Here is a 21257-nt window from a genome sequence, read left to right as displayed (position 1 = left end):
AACTGATGTCCATCCTCTAGTGAGGGGAATTCATGTAGAGCTGGGTGTCATCTGCGTATAGATGGAATGGGATATTTGCTTGGTTGAGAAAGACGGGCCGGGGCTCCATGTAAATATTGAACAGAGTAGGCGAGGACAGAGCCTCAGGGTTTTGTGCATGCAAGATGGGTGGTAAAAAGCTTTGTTGATATGGAACTGAATGATGTGGTGGTCTGACCAGTCCATGGGGAGGATGTTCTCAATAGTTAGAGCTTCTTTCTGAGCTTTTATAGCATCCAGGGTTGAGCATTTGTCGTGAGTTTGATCTTTGCAGTCCTTGGAGTGGTCCTTACTAAGTAAGAGGCCATTTAAGGGCTGGATTAGAGTATTGCTTGTGTTGTTCCAGTGAAGGTTTAGGTCCCCCAGGATGATGTTATTCCCACATGAGAGCGAGCAGTGTTTATCAGATCTGTAAGGTGTTTGCCAAAGGAGAGTGCATTTCTAGGTGGGTGGTAGAGAGGTGAAAGATAATATTTGTGTTGTCATTCATCCTTAAGGTGGTTCTGATATATGCAAATGAGTTATAGTTGAGGAGGTCTATTTCACCCACTTTGATGTTGTTCTTGTGAATAATGGTGATGCCTTCGCCATGGTGATCCTTCCTGTCTTTTTTGAGGATTGAAAATCCCAGCAGGAATACAGTGTGTGCATGATCGGCTGTGATGGTCTGTTTAACTGTGTTTCTGTGATGAATGCGATATCAATGTTGTGGTTAAGGATGGCTTCTACTAGTTATGCTGCATGCTGGGTTGCAGACCTGCAGTTAATTAGCATGCATTTGTTTTGATTGTCGTTCTTAGGATCTTGAGGAGCGGGTCATGGTCATTGGTGTGTTATTTCTACCTAGTCCCGTGATAACCTGGATCATAGATGAGGGATTGTCTTTGACAAGTTCCTGGTTGTAAGATTTGGCTAGCTCCTCTACCTTGCTCCAAGACTTTGTGGTGCTCATTCTTTTTGGCCTCTGAGCTTTGTAGTTGAGAGGTGTTGTGGTTCAACTGACTGATTATTGCCTGGCTTTTCCTAGTCGTAGCAAAGAGGCTGGCCATCTAGGATCCCAGCCCTGGAGCTCAAAGATCATTTAACTACAGTGGGTAATACTTATTTCTTGTTATGAGCACCATGGCACAAAACCATTGCATTTGTGGCCCCTTCTTCTACCTGGCTGCTGGACAAGAATATGGATTTCAGAATGTTGTTCTGTTTTTGGCAACATATAGAATTAAGGGCATTGGACAGGTTTCCAAAGGATGTCCTAGCCATATATGTTCATCTGAAGAAAGAGGAAAAGATGGTTTGAAGTCAGTTGTTCCCTGTGAAAGCACTCACAAACGTAATGCAGAGCAGGCCCTGATATTCACTACACAAATCTGCTTGGCTGGCACAACTGGATCAGGTAAGCAGGGGGATTTCGGAGGGGGGGCCTTTATGGTTGAAGAATGTGCCTTCCAATTTCCAGGGTCTGGTGAATCATGTGTTATAAGGCCTGAAAGTGACCTGTCTGACAGCGTCATGGGCCAACACACCATCTGTTTCAGAGTTGTAATCTTTCTGAGAGGAGGAGAAGAAATGAAATCAACTGCCAGTGTCACCTCACAGCCAACCTTAGTTTGCCTGTTACTAACTACTCTTGACATCTCTGCTGATAGATAGGGACCAGCTGCGTTTGAATGCTGCCATGCAGAATGTACCCAGGTGAGCACAGCAGAGGTCGTCCAGCCCATGTAGGCCTCTAGTCCTGGAACTGCCGCAGGTCCAATCAGATCATTACCCAGCAAGCATCCAGCACCGTACTTCTCTTTCACCCTTACATCAATCATGGCCATCGTGCCGTTCATCACTATCCCTTCGCTGGAAAGCAGGTACTCTATGTCATTGCTGCTGGCCCCGTGCCCATGGCTGATGGTGCCAGGGAAAATGTCTTCAGTTTTAAGATACTACCTCTCAACCATAATCCTAATGCAGGGATTTTCCTTCCACTGCAAAGTCCAATGGTCTTTGGGTGATTATACTAAAGTTCATACAGGGTTCAATCCCAGTTGTCATCACAACTAGGTTGAATGTACCAGGCACCCAGTGTGGCCCTTCGCAACTGATCGCATACAGCCTATTAGGGAGGCAGCTGGTGCTGCATCCTTGCTCCCATTGGATGGCTCATCCCCGGAATGGATTTTGGAATTAAGAGCACACTGTACTGTTCCTATCATGTAGGATATGATAAGTGCACTTAATGCCAAGAAGTCCATTATCATTTCTTCCTACTTCCGTAGTGGTAAAAACTGTCCCCAAATGGTGGGGGATTATGTCACTGCCAGAAATCTATCCGGCTCCTGGAAGTCACCGAAGAAAAGAAAATCTAATCATTCATCCTATGAAATATTTTACAAATTTATTTGTTTACTCTGTAAGACATAGATACAGTTAGGAGACAGGGAAGTGAGTTGAAAGTTATATGTGATATACTAGAGATATGGGGCGGGGTGTGCTGACCACAAATCCCAAGGTGGTGGTTCCAGGCTGTGGTGTCAGGCAAGACAGAGGGGTAAATCCATTTATACTGGATTATTTAGTGACTGAGCCTATGCCACTCAATGGCATTAAATGGATTGTTAAATCAAAACACCCGTAGTGCCATCACAGATAGATCAAGCACTTTCCAGAGCAACTAAACACCACTTCAAATTGACCTGCCTTGCACCAGCTTCTAAAAGTAATCTCTGTCATTAAAATGCTCTGTGCATGTCCAGGGTACTTTGACTATTATTTTAATCCACACAGACATTGGCAGCTCTCTTAAAGCATTCTATAAAACGGGTTTATGTGTCCTTTTCATGTCAACACAATGTGATCTTGCAAATTTTGTGGTATATCATTAAGATTTTCAAGAAGGTGGAGCAGAGAACACCTTTATGCCAAAACAACTGAAAGGGATCGACGTTGGGAAATCCTTCCAGACACCATTTTTTGGAAGGTCAGAATGACATCATTCTGACAGTTCTGTTACACTTACAGTTTTGTAGGAATAATTGAGTACAGTTTTAGAAGTGTCCACAATGTCCTTACATAGTTGCAAGTACTATAGAATTATGTCTTTGTCTCATATGATAGTCTGCTGAGATAAAAAAAAAAACATCAGTGCTAATTGATGATGCTCTTACGTGGTGACGAGGAAATCCTCTGTGATGTTCAGCAATCCAATTTCTGTTCCTCTTGTGAATGGCAATTATGGCGTAGATTATTTTGTTTCATGCACTGTTGATGTCTGGCTCAATCATTTTCTAGGATATGACTGCACGACAGTAGATTGAGCTCTCATGGTAGTTAACTAGTATCTTGGTTTTAGGGACTATGCTTCGAAGGTGAGACAGATGCAGAAGCTTAGACGTTTTGAGAGCTATAGGCTAGATTGTAAGCAGGGTCCACCATGTGTAATAGCGGGGCTGATCTTGTTTTTCACTGCCATGTTACCAAGGGGGAACATATATATTTAATGTAGGTATCTCACATTATGTTAACCCCTGTCATATTGTCATTTTATACTATGTTATCTCAGGGAAGTTTTGTATAGCCCTCCTACACTTGTATGGTCTCTCAGCACTAAAAACACAGGATATTAGGATAAAAGCATTGACAAAGCCAATGGGTCTGGCTTTTTCATGAGTGAAAGTACTTCTTCATGGATTGGCCAAATTATTGATGTTTGTATGGGTGGCGGGGGGGGGGTAAGTGGATGGATGTGGGAAAGAATAACTGTACTGACGGATGCAGAAGTACAAATGAGAATGGTTCAAATGTGCAGGGGTGGGTGAATTGAGGATTTACTTAGTGCATGGATGAATCACTCAGGCACTCACTCTTAAAAAACTGTTAAATTACATCACAATGCATCCTTGCAACTGTCGGTCCGTACATTCACCTCATCCATTCTTGTAGCCGTCTTTCATTGCACTCGCTACCCTATCAAACCGTTCATGCACTTATCCAAGCACCCATTCACTTACTCATCGATGCAGGCACTCTTCTGTCCTTTCTTCCAACAATTAATTCATTCTGGGAACCACCCACTCACTCACATTGCACCCAAACACTTGCACAAACTCGACAATTCAAGAAAAAAGAATATTTAAAGAAAGGAACAATTAGAGTTTCTTCTTGGACAAAATATAGGAGAGAGCGTTGCGGAACCCTGAAGACAGGGAGCTCCAAACGCAAGAGGTCCTCACAGAGAAGGACCATCCACCTTCTTGGAGAGAACAGAATATCTCTTTTTATTTGACTTTTTGGGGGCGTTTTTGCTCTCAAGATTCGATATGGGGCTCCAATCCACTATGTAAAAGGATGATCTTGAGTATTTTGCTGGCTGGAGCTCTCGAGTTGGACAAATATCAGAGAAAGGAAAACTAGGAGAGTGTTCTAGACAGACCAGGGCTCAGTATGGAGCACTGGGGCATAATTCTGCATTCTGTTTTCACTTGCAATGCAAGTACTCTAATATATAATATGTAAGAGCAACTACCTTGACAATATAATTTTCTTTGTACCACCACGGAGAAGGTTAAAAAATGTCAGCCATGTGAGACAAGGGTTTGAGCAGCCGCTTGTAGTCTGGCATCCCCCCATACTGACACAATGGGGCACATTTCCGAGAAAATGTCAGCGCGCGGACCTGCGCCAAATCCTACATTTTCAGAATGCAGCGTTGCGTCGTATTCATAAGAATACAGTGCATCCTTGTGTTTTCTATGGCGCTAAAGGTAGCTGCCACCAGCACAGGCACCCTTGCACATAGTGCAAGGGAACCTGCATTGCAGGGAATGATTGTTTATGTGCAAGAAAGTGTCCCTACCTGCACATAAACAATCACTAATGGCAACACATTCTCTTCGTTTCACCATCCTAATATCTGCTCTTGCATGGTGTTTTTAGCGCTGACTCAGATTTATACCTCTTGTAAATCTGTGGCAGCGTCAAAAGCAATGGTTGTTGCGATCGAACACCCACAGCAACACCCATTGCTCGCCCCTTTCACGCTAAGTGGTGCATGTAAAGGGGCCTTATTTACAAGGCAGGGTTTCGCCACAAAAAGTGGCTTAACAGCACTTTGTAACTATGAAGAAGGGCATATCGCCACCAGAATGCCGCTAAAAGTGATGTTCTGGTGGCAATATGTCCTTCTAAATATGCCCCTAAATTTTTCAGATAATGCAGTGTAAAACTCGTTTTTCAATCGTTTTGATTGCAGTTGTAAAGCAGATTTCCTGAAGACGTATATACAAATGTACATATGTATATGCAAAGACGTTTTCAAGACAAATATCCTTTACCAACAACCTACCTCCCCTTTTAAAGCAGGCCTGAAAGAAGCACTGAGCAGTAGTTAACTTCCCAGAGTGGAGTTAGCAACGAGTGATTAATTGGCTAACCACAGAGGCCACCAAAACTTTAAATACAGACTCCCCTGCCAAAAAATCAAAGTGAACAGTAGCTGCAAGAACTGACAAGTGTAATCGAGGAAGTATAAATAAATGAAAAAAAAGCACCATTAATTTCCCAAGATTTATAGCTGTTTTTGTTTCAGCCCTGTATCCTCCCTCTGAAAAGTGGCTCCGGTTGAGCTCAGCTGACACCTTTATCTCAGTTAGGATTGTGGGGGGTGAACTGGGAGGTTGGCTGGCCTGGTTTTTGTATGTACTGTATCGATGATCGTGATAACATTTTAATGATTTGTTGGGCAGTACATGGACTGCAAGCATGTATCACTATGTTTTGGCACGGCCTTTTTAATTGATTGAATTAGAATATTAACCTAGATGTCTCTATAGATTTAATTTTACAAAATTGTAAATCAGCATTTTAAAGCAAAACAGTGCCTTCTATCACGTGGACACGGGTCCCTACAAATTCCACTTTCCTTTCATATTAATACGTAAGGCTAGCCGGGGTGGAGCCAGTGTCTGTTGGGGGAGATCCCCAAGCCCTGGCGGGGTTGCAGGGTCCTACATCACTTTACCATGTGTCATTTGAAATTAAAGTTTTTTTTAAAAATTATATATTTTACATTTTGTGGTGATTTATAAGACGCATACTAGTTTTGGATGCACTAAGCCTGACTGTATCAGAATACTCTCATTATAAGTTATCCATTTGTTAAAACAAGGCATCTTGGAAATGTGGTGTTTCACTATTCCTCCACAACTCAATACTAGATCTTGGCTGAAGTGTTTTTTTTTTCTGTCGAGTGAAACTTTCTGGGCAATGACCAATATTCATGTTTTTAAGTCCAAATTAAAAATCGATAGTTGAAAAAATTGACTTCACATATACAATCAGATGTAATGTGCTTTCACTGAGAACAAATTGAAGCAGGTATTTTGGCACCGAAAGCAGAACTCCGTGGTATTTTTAAGGAAGATACTTTTGTGCCTAGCCCTAGATTTCTGAAACTTAAGTGCCGGATTATGTCAAATTTTCCTCTGAAAAATGATTGTAATACTGATGGAAATGGACAGAATTCACCATTCCCAGCTACTGATATTCCGCATAATAGCAGGGCCTGGCAATCCAGCTTATGCTGATTCTACGTCACAAAGCTGTCGCCTAAATACTGTTCATTGTCTGTCTGGTTCTTTTAGTGTCCAGTAACTTTCCTTACACTGGGCATGGTCAGCACCGTTCCTTTTCACTACTGATATTCGCCTACATTGACTATTAGTTTTATGGTATGTCTAGTTCTTGTAACTGATGTTTATGATCTAATACATGTTTTACTAATTTCCTTTAAATACACAAAGAGGAAACTTCTCAGTGAGATTTTTAAGGATTGGATTAGTCTGAACCCTTTAGAGATGATAAATAGTCCAGGCTGTGACGCTACTCCAAAACACTCTACATCACACCACAAGGAGGCTGGATAATTTAGCATCTAATCAATAAAAGGTGTCACCGTTTTTAGCAAACGCTTCTTCTGTACATAGAATAAGAGAGTAACTGTTCATGGACTTAAGTACCTGCCTGACAAATCTGAAAATGTGCGTTGGAGATGGACATTCTTTGACATACCATTGCTATCTGGCCTAGTGGTATACCTTTGAGTCAGGCTAACTCAGAACTAGAGTAACACCCATTTTCTGAACTAAATGACCTGTAGCAGTAAATACAAAAAAAATACCTTTGTTGAAGACACAATCCACGAGTGACAGAGGAAGGGCAACAAAGTGTTATCAGAAAAATGTAAACTTTTAAAACAATTCCTTTGTATCTGATCCGAGGAACAGGATGAAAGCAGTGGAGGTTTGAATATTAGTTCCTTTTCAGGCATAATTAAGAAGAGTTGCTTCTAATGGAACACCTCTGGTTTCGCCCTGTTCTTCGTCAGTCCTTTCTTGAGGACTCAGATGTCTATGCATCTAGTCTTTCCAAAGACTGAAAAGTCATTTAGAGCCAGGTGGAGCACCGTCCATCCAGTTGAGAGGTCCGCCGATTGATTAGTCTGACCATTAGTGCTGTGAAGGGAGTCACCACTGTGCCAACAAATCCCTTCAACGACACTGCAGTTTGCCAAATGAGCTCCATGTTTGAAGTTCCCACTCAACAAGCTTTTTTGTATCGTGAAAATAAATTCCCAAAGTTGGAGCTTGATTTCACAATATAAAAAAATAGGCTGCCCCAACGTGTAGATTGGTGTATCTCTTCACACAGGGCTGTTCTTAATTTTTCCTACCATTGTCTTCTGTGCCTAACGTGATGGACACAGGCAGGTTGAATGAGTGATGTTCGCCCTACGGTTAGTAGGGCAGGATGACTATCACTGTGACAGGTCAGGTCAGAGGTGTATACAGGTGGAGCCAACGGAGGTTCCGCAAGTACAAAGCCCGCACTACCTTGGCCTCAGAATTGAGCAAGGGAAACTTAGAGTTTGACGGAGTGGAGAAACTCTCAATTTACGGCTAAATCAGGACTTAACTCCCTTTTGCAAACCTGGACCAGGTCATCTCGCCAGTTGTCTGGCTTTCTTTTACCATTCTATCATATTCTATGCCATTAGCTTAGATGTTTGGAAGCAGCAATGAAAAGTTATTTTTACTGCATATGTCAATAAACTACTTGGGAGTTACATAAGGTGGACTTTGTTGTTCTTATAAACTTGTGTACTTTATTGCTACTTTTGAACATCATGGGTATGTTTACTGTACAGCGTTAGAAGGTATAGGTGTATCTCACAATTCAGTTACTACTAAATAGTGTTAATGGAGATTATACTTATGCAAATCTTTATTTAATCTTTAATAATAATGTGTGGCTATTACTTCTTCCAAATCTGATATGTTAGCTGGCATAGAATGAGTGCAATCACAATAAAGATTGACACTATATAAATGCAGTGACAATTACAATTGCATAGGATGAGTTCTCACGATGTCCATTTTTAGTGATTCATAAGAGAATGATTCTCAGTGGAGTTGGTTGAGCTGCAATGTGGCTCATAAATTAAAGTGCAAGTTTTAGCAAAAACGTTTAATCCCACCAGAGGTGCTCGAGGCGTGCGGTAATCATTATGCACAATTGCAATTTAGTCAAGCAAGTAAAAGGGTGATCCACATTCGAGAAAAGGTTTTCTATACTCAGTCATGCATCTATAATAATAAGCAACAATAATTATTATAGAATGTTTCTTTGTTATTTTATATGGGGGGAGGAGGGTGGTCGAGATTTTATTTGACATTTGTTACGGTATTGCCCCCTTAAGGCTACAGCCAATACATATATTGAAAATCAATCTTTTAGCTACCACACACTAAACAGAAATAAATTGGGCTAAAAGTAGAAAAATATATTTGTCTTCAAATTCAATAATACTGAAGTCTAGGATGATCATTAAATTGTATGAGGAAACCATTCAGTTGAAAAAGATGACATAGTGCTAACGTTGTGCTTTCGCCAGTACTGGAGCAACAGGGTAAGGGGTAAGGGAACCTGAACCTGAGAGAATATGCTTGTCCTCACAGGGGTGGCTGAGTCTGTTATGGAAAGAAACTTTGAGCCTCATTTATGAGACCCCTTGCGCCGCCGGAACGTCACTTTTTGTGACGTTCCATGGTGCAGGAGCCTGCTCCATATTTACGAGGCAGCACTAAGCCCCTTTTTTTGACTTAGTGCTGCCTCCTAAATAGGGTTACCTTTAACACAGGTTTCTGTGTTAAAGGGGCGTGCAATGGGTGTTGCTGTGGGTGTTCCCACAAATATCCATGGCTTTTTGACACTGCCCCAGATTTATGAGAAATTGTAAATCTGAGGAAGCACCAAAAACGTACGCCTCCCCAGAGGAGGCGTAAGGGTGGCACAATGAGGAGCAATATCTTTATTTCTCCTCGTTTTTCCTTTTCCTATGTCTGCTGCATTCTGCAGGACACACAGAAAAAGCCTATTGTGATTGTTTTGTGCAGGAAGGTTTTCCTTACTGCACAAAAATAATCATCCCTGCAACGCAGGCACCCTTGCACCATGGTGCAAAGGTGTCAGCTTTGGCGCACGGCAACCCATTGTGCGCCGGCGCAGGGGAAAAGGAAAGGAATGCGCCGTATCCGATAGATGCGGCCATTCGTGTCTTTTTCTTTTGCTGTAGGGCAGTGCAGCAGGAAGGCCTGTGGCGCTCCCCTTCGGCAAAACCTCATAAATGAGGGCCTTTGGTGGTAGCAAAAACACTTCAATAAGGAGCAGCTTTCAAATGCTGGCTGACATGAGTTCCAAAGTAGTGGACAGACTTTATGGATGCCCTGAAGAAGTAAATTAAAAAACAACTCAAAACGTTACAAAAGGTAACAAGTACATCTGGGCAAAAGACAATGCATGCATATTTTGGATTGCCCTACTCAAATCTCCTTTTTAAAATATTTTGAAAAATACCAAATATTATCATCCATCTCATAATCATCTACCTTTACACAAAAAATATGGTGCTGGAACATAAATTATATTCTAATACAGGAGAGTATTTACAAGTGAACTATGATGGAAAAACGTGATACAAATGTTTATATTCGCACTGCAGGATTCTCTGTATAGTAATATTAAAAGTGATAACAAACTTTTATAATTCGTTTTTTTGCATAGAGTTTGCTACCCTTTTGTCTCTTCATAGCATTGTATATTAAAGGGATTTCCTTTACCCAGATTAATAGTACTCATTAAAGTGTTTAGTTTTTTTCTGTGTGCATTAAGTCAATCATAATGTTTCTCTATCCCTACAGGGGAGTTTGGGGAGGTGTGCAGTGGTCGTTTAAAACTTCCCTCCAAAAAAGAGATTTGTGTGGCTATTAAAACCTTGAAGGCCGGTTATACGGAGAAGCAGAGGAGAGATTTCCTGAGTGAAGCCAGCATCATGGGACAATTTGATCATCCAAACATCATTCGTCTGGAAGGAGTTGCTACTAAAAGTAAGCACTAGAAGTAAGGCAAGTGTGGGGGCCTCACTCCCTACTCATTAAAGTTTACAATTCTCACTGAGATTGCTTTCTGCGCTTGATAATACGTCTTTCTCTCCTAAATTGTCAAGGCCGGAGAGAGGAACACATGTAAATTAGAAAGCAAAGTTTTATGCCTGATTATTTATGTATAACTTCATGATGGCTCTCAGCTTATTTCTATATGTTTCTGATATGTAGCCAATGATCCAGAGCGAGATGAAGTAATTTGTCCATGATCACACCATGCACTAAGTAGGGAAGCCACTTATGGAACATGTGCACAGGTGGCGAATTGTTCCTCTGGAACAGTCTTGTTTGCCATATTTAAGAACTGTAATAAAAAATGCCTTGATTATGAGCCCTTTTCTGTTTCTGGAAGAGAACCGTAGAGAAACCTTTAAGGAAATGGTTCTTTTTATTAGTGATCATTTGTGATGATTTAAGAAAACGTTGAGTGTTTTATAGTGATACTTTTCTCTTTTTAATATTTTATTAAGTCTGGTATCTATTGCATGAAGTTTGAAATTGTTATGTGACTTTCTTTTTCATAGTTTTCATTACAAGAAAAGTTGCTGGAGAAAGTAAATAATATTATTATTATTGTGATTGTTACTTATTATTATTGTCGCATGATATTTTGTTTAGAAATGATGACAATTTTACCATGTGAAGGGGAAAAGCGAAGAGAAGAAATGACATAGTACAAACCTCTTTGTGATCTTGTAGGACAGGATGCTCACTCTCTGATTGCCAGAGTGTCTCTATCCTGTGCCTATATCCGGCATATTAAATTTAGAAAATTTAAAATTATAGCCAAGCCAGGTTACTTTTATTTCCATATTATACCAAGTTCAAACATAGTGCCTTTGCAAGAGCTGATTGCACAATGGGCCTCCCTGCAGGGCAAGAAATGTGTGTCCTACTACTGCCCCTCTTCTGAGAGGACCTCACAACGTGCCACAAGTCTGTCAGGCAAGGGACCTGCCTGACAGGTTGGTCCCTGGTTACCAGGGCAGCATTTTCCTGCAGTAATAATAACAACTAGTTCTCATATAAAGTTAAACACCGCACTGCTGTCATTCCGTCTGCAATGCCATGTACTGCACTTCTGCTGTTTTTTAAGTCGTGTAAATAACATATGTTACTATTACCAAATTTATGATATTCAATATGTACCCACCTCAAAAGGATGGAAGGCTAAGGCTAAGCTTGCTTTACTATTGACGCTACACTTCATTTGATCCTTCGCCATATGTCAGTCCATCAGCCATCCTCCTGGTCATCATCCAAGAGCAGCTGCATCACGGCTACCCTGCACCTCAGTAAGGTGAAACCAGCATCTTTATTTCCTAATGTGTTTGAAGGAGTTTGTTTTGCCCATTTCATGTAGGAGCGGGAAGGAAGAAATGAATAGAGTAAGACCACTTTTGATATTCACAAGCTGAGGAACAGGAGACTGAGGAGAGAGATATATAGAGAGAGGAAGAGGAAGGTGAGCAGGTACATCCTGCTAGCAGAAAAGGAGAAGCTGACACAGTCCATTATTTTTTTGTAATCAGTTTCACAATGAAAGAAGGCAGAATTGGCATGTATTCCTTGCTTGTCTTTGATGGAGATAAATAATATAGCTTTATAGCCGATGTAGCAGATACACCAGCTATTGAAGGCCTACTCCAGCATTATTGGCATGAGCCAAAGTTGAAAGTCTATATCAAGGGAGTAGGCCTTTAAAGACAGGTATAGCCCACTACAGTAGATGATAACGCTGTTAGAACATTTGGGTGAGGAAGACCGGCAGTAGTTCTGTTTCAAATGTCTCAAATTGAGTCTTTAACTACCGCCTGACCTTTTCTCGTGTTCCAAGGGGTATGGCACACCCAGTTTTATGTTTTGGGCTAAAGTCTGCAGCTATAACATTAGTCTGTCACGAGCAGAATGGGCTTATTGTCCAGAACCACTGGCCCTCTACTATTTTGGTCCTAACAAAGGCCAAAAATACTGTTTTGGCATTTCATGTCCAAAACATGCTGACCCAGCGACGGGGTGTTGTGGCTCAATAACTCATTTACTTCTACACCGCCTTTTTTCTTTTAACCTTGTCCCAAGCCTCACTTTCTTTGTTAAAATACATTCTCAAATGCAAGATAGGAGATAATTTTAACTTGTCACCACAGTCACCATCCAGACAGTCTGCCTCTTTGTGGAGAACGGTAAGTCACATAGGGAAAAGAACATTCAAGAAACAGACCCAATGATGACACTATCCACCGCAAGTTGTGAAAGTGTGGTTGAGGAACTCCAAGACAAAATTCCCTGAGACTTTGGCATATTGACGTATGTGATTCATTCACCCCCCCCCCTCCCCCCTCCCCCCCAACTGATTACTATATTAGAACATTCTGCCACATGAGGGAGAATTGTCCTACCTGGAAAATGCAGCCTCCTGGGAGACGCACTTGCCCCTCTGAATCGTAAGTGGGTTTCTCCACTCTTTCTGTGGGTGTTCCTCACAGTTGCTGGTGTGTGCACATAACAGAAGCTGTGAATGTGGGCAGCACTCATGCCCTGATTTTACTTAGGCTCTGCCAACTGTTTGCCTTTCTGTGGCAGAGCCTTAAGGAGACAGGAACTGAGCAGGGTCCCCATTCCTTCCTTCCCAGGCTCCAGTGTCAGAGAGCAACAGGAGGCGGGGAAACCTTCAATTCTGCCTTCAATTACAGCCTCTGATGCTCTCATACCCCTCCACAATCCATACAGCATGTTGAGAGGCATGGCAGAAGAAGAGCCAGAGTGTGTCAAGTAGGACATTGGAATGTTTACAGCAACATTCCCATACCAATGTTTATTGCACGCTGCTGATCCAATATTTTCAATGGAGCTGTTACCATTCCAATGTTCTAATACAATGTATTTTCCCTATATTTAACAGATGGGCGCAAGTATGTAGCAGCATGTCACTTGCCTGTCTGCTCATCAGCCAGGCATCAAAGGATAAACACATAGGTCAATGGTTGGATGAGATGCATTAATGGGCCACATGTTGACTCCCAGTCTGTATGTTGGACAAGTGTAACCTACAGCAACAGCTGTGTTGGCACACGTAGTATGTTTTTTAGAAAACTGTCTCCTGTGATTTGTGGGGGGGAGAAGTTAGAGGAGCTAATTTATCCTGGTGAAGTCTCTGAACCCTCTCTGGGAGACTGTAGAACCCCTCTCACTAAGGACAGAGGGGATACTCTCATACAGTACTGGAGAAGTGACCATAGCTACAGCTCCATTAGGTAGGGTCACCTTTAGTCACGGTTTGAGGAGGAAAGGTGGCACCTCATATCCTAGCCTATTTAAAGCATTTTTTCTGCCTCTGCCAAAAAACTGGCTATAGTCTCTTTTCATCTGGGGGGGGTGAAAAGGAGTTTTTAAGGTTGAACTGCACCTGGGTAACCCTTGTTCGGTTCTTCTTTCCTGAAGCGTAATTGCGGCACTGGGTTTCGCACGTAGAGGTGAGTGCGTTGTGGTAAGGATGCGACATGGCATATTGACTTGACTTTGGGAGACTTAATCTCTGTGCTAGCTAAGGTTCTTTCTTCTTAACTCACGCCTTTTGAGCTGCAAATGCTAACTGGTCTACAATCTTTCTATTTATTCGGTTTCGGGCATTCTTGAGAAACCAAACAGAGTACACATGTTCTAAGCCCACAGCTGATGGCAGGGCGTCAGTTTTGGTGTTTGAGTACATACAGATGTTAACTGCTGCGGTACAGTGTTGAACCATTTTAGCAGAGGTGGTGCAGGAAGGAGAGCCCAGTTGTGGTATGTCCCTATTTGTCTCCTCTTATGCTGATCACTCAAGAGCTCAAATAGCACAAGAGCTAGAGATAGGTGATTGGAGCAGTGAGTCACTGTTCAAGACCCAACCCTTGTAGTCACCCAGTTCATAAAGTATCTTCCTCACCCTTAATATGACAAAATCTTCAACTACGAGAGCAGCATAATATTTAAAATATGTTTGATGAGTGTATAGTTCAAACTTGCTTTTCGCAAAGGCAATAGCAAGAGGAGGTAGAGGCTGTGTAGCTTGTGGTGGTCTTCCATCTTAGCTTCTATTTTCCTCTGCTTTAAGTCTAGTTAAGTGCATGTGCCTTGTTTGTGGGTTTCTAAGATGGAAGACCAGTTCAATAGTTATCATTAGCATTTCCTTATGTCCATCAGAGCATGGGTGGTTCACACTCAGGTTATGGGTTCAGGTTATGCCGCAGGTAGGGTTTTCTTCACCGCTGTAATAAAGGAATGTGTGGCTTCATGTGGTGGTATGCCCAGGGAATATAATTTTAGCACACTTGGATTTATGTGCCTTGGAGTCTGCTACTTGTTGATAGCACCAGCGGCGGCCGGCACAGGTAAGTGTGGTGGGAAATGGGGCAGGGCGGGGTGGGAGGGCATAAAAAATACAGATTCCGTCATCTGTCGACTTCCTCCTGCCGCAACCCACCCTGCCACACTATGCTAACCTGTGCCGGCCACCTCTGGAAAGCACACTGTTACCCTCTTTATGAGAGAGAACTACGAGTTGTGCGAGAACACCACACTCCTGATTTATTTTCCCTCATACATGTAACCAGGAAAAACTTGGTGAAATGTGTGTGATGAAAAAGGCTTATAATGAGGAGAATCTACGGGAATGAGTACTAAAACACAGTTTTTACTTTTATGTCTCATTTCTGAAGTGAAAACCTGCCTCAGCATTCTTGCACGTAGAAATTGACGTACCCTGTGGTATTAGTACTTCCAGATTCAGAATTACCAGTCTGAGTTTCATCAACACCTCAGAAAGAGGGCCTTTGTGTTGAATGCAGGGCCTTTTCAAATATCATTATCATGAGGTACAAGGGTAAATCCTTTTGATCAATCTGTATCCTTTTAACATGATATAAATTCAGTCTTTTTAGGATTCAATGTGTTATTTTTTATTTTACTGCAGCTAATGTGTGTGTGCATGTGTGTGGGTGCCTGCGCGCACACGCATGTGAGCATCTCCAAAAAGCAATTCGCAGGTACATTGTTTGGCTACTGTGTTAGCATCCCTTTAAATAAACCCTACCACAAGCTTACTAAGCATCAATGAGTGCTCTGCGAAACTATTAATTACCTCCAAGCTAATTGCTGCAATACAGCAAACAGACAATTGCTGGCAACTCTCTCGGGAGCAGATTTCCCAAGGTTTACTGATTCAATAGAATTACCAATGCATCATGTTCCGCCTGGAGTGAAAGCCATTATCATTAGCACAGTGCAATGTACAGTCCACTGAGAATTGCTTCGATTATTAGCGAAAATGTTGTTTTTGGATCCTAATGCCTTTGATTGGATCATTTGTTTCTGTTGGAGAGGGCTTGCTCCACTGTCAGTCCACGGACAGGCTGCAACCGACAATGTAAAATCTCAAAATATGCAAGTGAGCTGTGAATAGGTGCATTGCATTGCACGGGTCTATGCTTTTAACTTCTGCAAAATAATTGCTCTGTCTTTACCGAGGAGGAACAGCGTTACTTAGAGCTTCTGGCGCGTTAAAGTGCCACTGCTCCTCTTAACACATGTACACATGAATAACTGTGCGCCGATGGATGAATGTATGAGTGTCTTGTGCAACTGCACTGTCAAGAAAGGGGAGAGGATGTAGCTTTACGGCTAGAGCTGTCGACCTCGAAGCTGGGGATCGCGTTCGAGTTTTGCAGGGACGTTCAACATTCTGTGATTCTGGGCATATCACTTAACCTCCCCGTGCATAACAAAAAATTAATGTGTCCATCTGTAACGAAACTGGTGCTCATGTAAAGCTTTCTGGGGCATATTACCAACAACTAGTGATAATTATCGCTATGTTGGTTTAGCGGCGATATTTTTATCGCCGAGCTTCGGCGATTTTTATCGCTTAGGAACCTTGCTATTATCAAGGTTTATCTCCTAAGTGATAAAAATCGGCCGAAATGCATGAATATCGCTGAATCTTAGCCATGTTATCCACCTACCATTGGATAACATGGCTCAGAACTGCTCAGGGGCAGGTGTTAGCTTTTGGAGATAGCGATGTTAGCGACTCCAGTCGCTAACATCTTGGCCCGCCCACTTTGCATGTCATTAGTGATAAATATCACTGACATGCAAAGCGGGGCCCAAGATGGTCGCTATCTCCTACTAGCTGTCGCTAACTGGTGTTAGTGACAGCTAAGTAATAGGGAGATAATTTTATCTCAGCTTTCTTGCCTTTTAAAGCCAAAAAAGCGGAGATAAACCCCCTTCGGGTCTAGTTCGCGCTATATAAAAATAAAAATAAAATAAAAGACATACACATAAAGCACAAGAAGCGCCGTAAAATATTCTGTGTGCTCTTAGGCCCTTAAGAAGATTCAGCAAATCCTCCTCTTCCCTATAGAGCTGTAGTTCTTGGGTCTGAGACCAAAATAAATCAACTGAATCGGGGTAGAAAGCTGGTCAGAGAAGACTACAGGTCTGTAACGATGCAGAAAGAGAGTGGCGCACTGATGTCTACACATAAACATAAGCAGAGCACCATAGGCACCTATTTAATAATGTCTTTGCATGGATGTGCAAGCCTACTGTACTTGTGCCCTCTGAATGGAAGTATGTAACCGTTTATAATATTAATTCCTATTTGTAAAGCACAAACATGTCCTTAAGGGTTTCAAGGTGCTGGAACCGTTGGGAATATGAAGAGAGCTTTTGCTCAGCTGCCGCCGCAGATGGAACCATGAGCCCTGTGCTCCGGGGACAGCCGCTCTGGCCACTACGCCACACCTCTCCCACTCTGACTCTGAATTCAATAAGAGTCCTACCCAATTGGGGAAATACCAAAACACATAGTCGTGCCACCAGCTATCACATGATTATTAAGGTACAATGACATGTTCAGGCTGCAGGAACCATTGTCCCCTTCGAGGCAGAATGTTGGCAATATCTCGGTACAAAGGTCAGAAAGCGGCTATTCGGTCTGTTTCAGCAGGATTCGTTTATTGTGCAAGAGCCCAGATTCACTGCGGAGTGGAAAAAAGCACAGAGTTCAGAAGTAACCAGAATGCCTGTTGCATAACATTTTATGAGTGGTCCAATGAGCCATAAGTGTGTGTGGCCGGGTCGGGTCGAGAGGCAGACTCCTGTAGCTGGGTGCCTACGATGTGTCATGTGAATTCGTTTAATCTGATATTTCTCGGGGTTAGGGCTTGATTTCCAGACAGGAGAGCTCGGAAACAATTGGCAGCTTTTGCCTCATTCTGATTCTGAGCAGTCTAAATAATGCACCTTCTCAGATAAATGTTGGGTTAAGTGAATTCTGTTTACAAACTGCAGATGCATAAGAACAATTGCTCGGCTCTGTGGTTACGTAGCCCATCATGATACATCACCGAACTTTGAATAAATCCTCTGATGTTTGTAGTCGAGGGTCGATAAGCATCTTTATTCACAAACAGAAATGTTATTAGGCACATGTGTAGATATGCATGCAAAAAGTAACTACAAGAATTTTTGTAGACTAGGGGCCTCATCTATGAAAAGTGACGCATCACTGCGTGAAAGCAGCGATGCATCACTTTTCATTGCGCCCTTCTTGCAACACCAATGATGCGTCATATTTACAGTATCATGTCGCAAGGAGTTACAGATACGTCAGTATTTCTGACGTATCTGTAGGCGCAAAAGTGACGCATTGCTGGAGTGTGTCACAAAAGTGACGCAACTCCAGCAATGCGTCCTTTCACATGGGGCAAGCCCCATGTGAAAGGGCCTGCATCAGTCTTACGCCTGCTGTGAGGCAGGCGTAAGATTTTGACGCATTTGAGTCCTAGAAGTGGTGCAGTGAAATCTCATATATGTCACTGCGTCACTTTATGACCCTTTCTTGCGCCAGAACGCCCCCCTTGCATACATTATACCTGGCTCAGATATAATGTGGCGCAGGGGTTTACAAAGGGACGCACCTACCTAGATGCCTCACTTTGTAAATATGGCGCAACAAGAGGCATTTTTTACCCCACTGGTGCATCACAAAAAGTGACCCACCGGCGGCGTAAAAGTGACGCACAGCCTCATAAATGAGTCCCCCGATATTTGCAAAAGGCGCAATTGTGACAGCGCAAGGCCTACTTATTCATGTGTCCTAGGTTTGTGTGGGGATTCTGCCTGAGGCCCTTTTTTTGAAAATTGGAACAATAGTGGTTTGCTACAAAGAGGGGTGGAATAATTGAGGATTGCCTGTCTTGCGACTATGGCCTAAGCATCCCATGGCTGAACTATACATATTACCCCCCATAGCTGGGTGGAGCATTTTAATCATATTTATTCCTTTGTGAACCAAATGCCCTGTGAGTCTTCCTTTTCTTAATCTGTTACATGCAACCTTGAGAAGGTGCCAAAAGCTATTGTTTATAGCCCCTCAAACAAATCACCAGGACATGATGGGATTCCATTGGACATGTATAAAGAAAATACTGAATTATGGGACCCCATTGTCACCATTACATTGACTTCGCAGCATCCTGTAAGATTTCCACCTCTTTGCCTCAACCACTATTCTGCCAATGTTCAAAAAAGGGCCTCAGGCAGAATCCCTGATGCTACAGGCCAGTTTCACTCCTTGACTCTGTGGTCAAGTTAGCTGGCCGGATGATTGGTAATAGGATGGAGAGTAGGGTCAAGCAGAACGGGATGCTGAGCCGGGCTCAATATGGCTTTCGGGATGGCCTGGGGACACAGGAGCAATTCCCTGATCATAACTTAATAATAGGGAAATACACAATTCCTAAGAAAAGCCCATTATACCTCGCCTTTATGGGTATCAGCAGTGCACTTGATAGAGTCAATTTATCCACACTCTGGTCGATTCTCAAGCAGATTGGCATGCCGCAGGATCTGGTTGACTTTTTGCACACACTGCACTGTGAGATATCAGTAAGGGTGTGGTTTGGCATAGATGTAGAATGTGCACCTCTACTTTCCCTTGCAGGAGGTGTTCGCCAAGGGTGCGTTTTGGCACCAATTCTCTTATATATTAACGATTAGATTATTTTCATATTAGCAATTGTCATGAGTTAGAATGGGTAAATTCTAACCCAGTGTTGGCCTTTTTATACACTGACAACGCAGTCCTGTTTTTGCGGACACCTAATGGGCTTCGGGAATTGGTCAACAACTTTGTATCCTTTATGGATAAATTGGAATTAGTCACTAACATCCTAAAGTTACACTATATGGTGTGCGTGTATGAGAGTACCAAGGTAAGACCGATATCTATTAAGGGATCTAATATTTCAAAGGTCAGTGAGTTCCCTTACCTGAAAGTGAGTTTGACTCTAACAACAGTTTTGTGCCGTCTGTGCTACAGTTGCCACGTTTTAACAGTCCTGTGGGGGCACACTTCAATGTATCCACCAGAGCAGGTAGCAGCCCTTTAAACTAAAATGTCTACATGTCCTCACCTATGAGCTGGTATATGGGTGTATAGAGACTATAGTAGTCTCCAGGGAGAAGAAAAACGCTTTTACAGGCTGCTCCTTGACCTTGGACCAGGTAGCGCATGGCACTCATCACATGAAGAATTGGGTGGGGCCTTTGTCATTGACTAGGGTTGGCCTTTCTTTCTTCAATGGGCATCCATTTGAAGAAATCCACGGGCCTCTTTTAATCGTGAAATAATTTAGGCTTGCCTGTCTTGCAACCAATGCCTAAGAATCCCATGGCTGATTTACATACAAAAATCAGTGGAAGTCATGGGAAGGCCAGAGCTTTTTTCCAATTCACAGGCCATCTTGAAGGGGGGAGTCCATTAAAATTTAAGATTTGTTTTCTAACTGTGGGCGGCATCCAATAGGGAAGACATTGAGGTCATGAGTCTTAATATAAAAGTAATTATGAGCTTTCAAATGGTTAATGGGGTTGAGCCATATCTGTAGTAAGTCAGCAACACCAGGAAAACAACATTACTGACGAATTTTTGTCTAGGAACTATTAGATGTCATTTAAGTTTCTCTCTCAGCCAATTTGAGCCTAATTCCATACTTCTCCTTTTATGTATTTTCAAATTAATTTGATATGAAACTGATGACGGTAATACTACTGTATTTTATCATTTTGTCTGTACTGTTATAATTGTACTTATAATCGAATAAAGATGTAATAATGATGATGACTGCTGCATTAAGACCTTTCTCTGCCTTTTTTACAGTCCTCTTGCCAATATGTCTGTGAGCGGCTGTTGGCTCACCCACTCACTCACTTACTCACTTACTCACAAACTCACTCACTCATTGACTCACAAACGTACTCGCTCACTCACTCTCTCACTCAGCCTTCTCTGTGATTGGATATGACTTCCAAGATATGAAGAATGTCACAAACATACCCCATTAGATTCACGCAACACCTGTAATTTATTTTTGCAGTTTTATATAGTTTAAACTAGGCTTGAAGGCATTAGAACACTTTAGAACAGGACCTATGTTACACGTTTTTTAGGCTCAATGAGATTAAATGATTTGCCCAGAATAACAAGATGTAGAGCTGAGACTAGGATTCAACGCATTTCCCAGTTTCAAACTCAGCTGCTCCAGACACTAGACCATATCTCATCCATTTCAATAAAATGCTACTGACTACACAAGGAGATTCAGCTATTTTTGGAGATTGTCGGCCCCATTCTCAAATATTATTTGGAAATATGCACCAGCAGGTGTGCACTCTCACATC

At 42.2% G+C, this 21257-nt stretch overlaps 1 protein-coding gene across 3 annotated transcripts in view; it reads left to right on the top strand.

Moving 5' to 3' along the window:
• The window catches only part of EPHA3 (EPH receptor A3), an 861555-nt gene that overhangs the window by 571509 nt on the left and 268789 nt on the right, over positions 1-21257 (top strand). For all 3 annotated transcript variants that reach the window (XM_086934429.1, XM_086934428.1, XM_086934427.1), the window contains exon 11: positions 10287-10472. In XM_086934429.1, the coding sequence (XP_086790555.1) occupies positions 10287-10472 (186 nt within the window). The remainder of the gene's footprint in view (positions 1-10286; positions 10473-21257) is intronic.

The sequence above is a fragment of the Lissotriton vulgaris genome, chromosome 8 (genome assembly GCF_964263255.1).
Source record: "Lissotriton vulgaris chromosome 8, aLisVul1.2, whole genome shotgun sequence".
Classification (NCBI taxonomy): Eukaryota; Metazoa; Chordata; class Amphibia; order Caudata; family Salamandridae; genus Lissotriton; species Lissotriton vulgaris.
The sequence above is the reverse complement of the archived record's forward strand: the minus strand, read 5'-3'. Positions and strand labels throughout refer to the sequence as shown.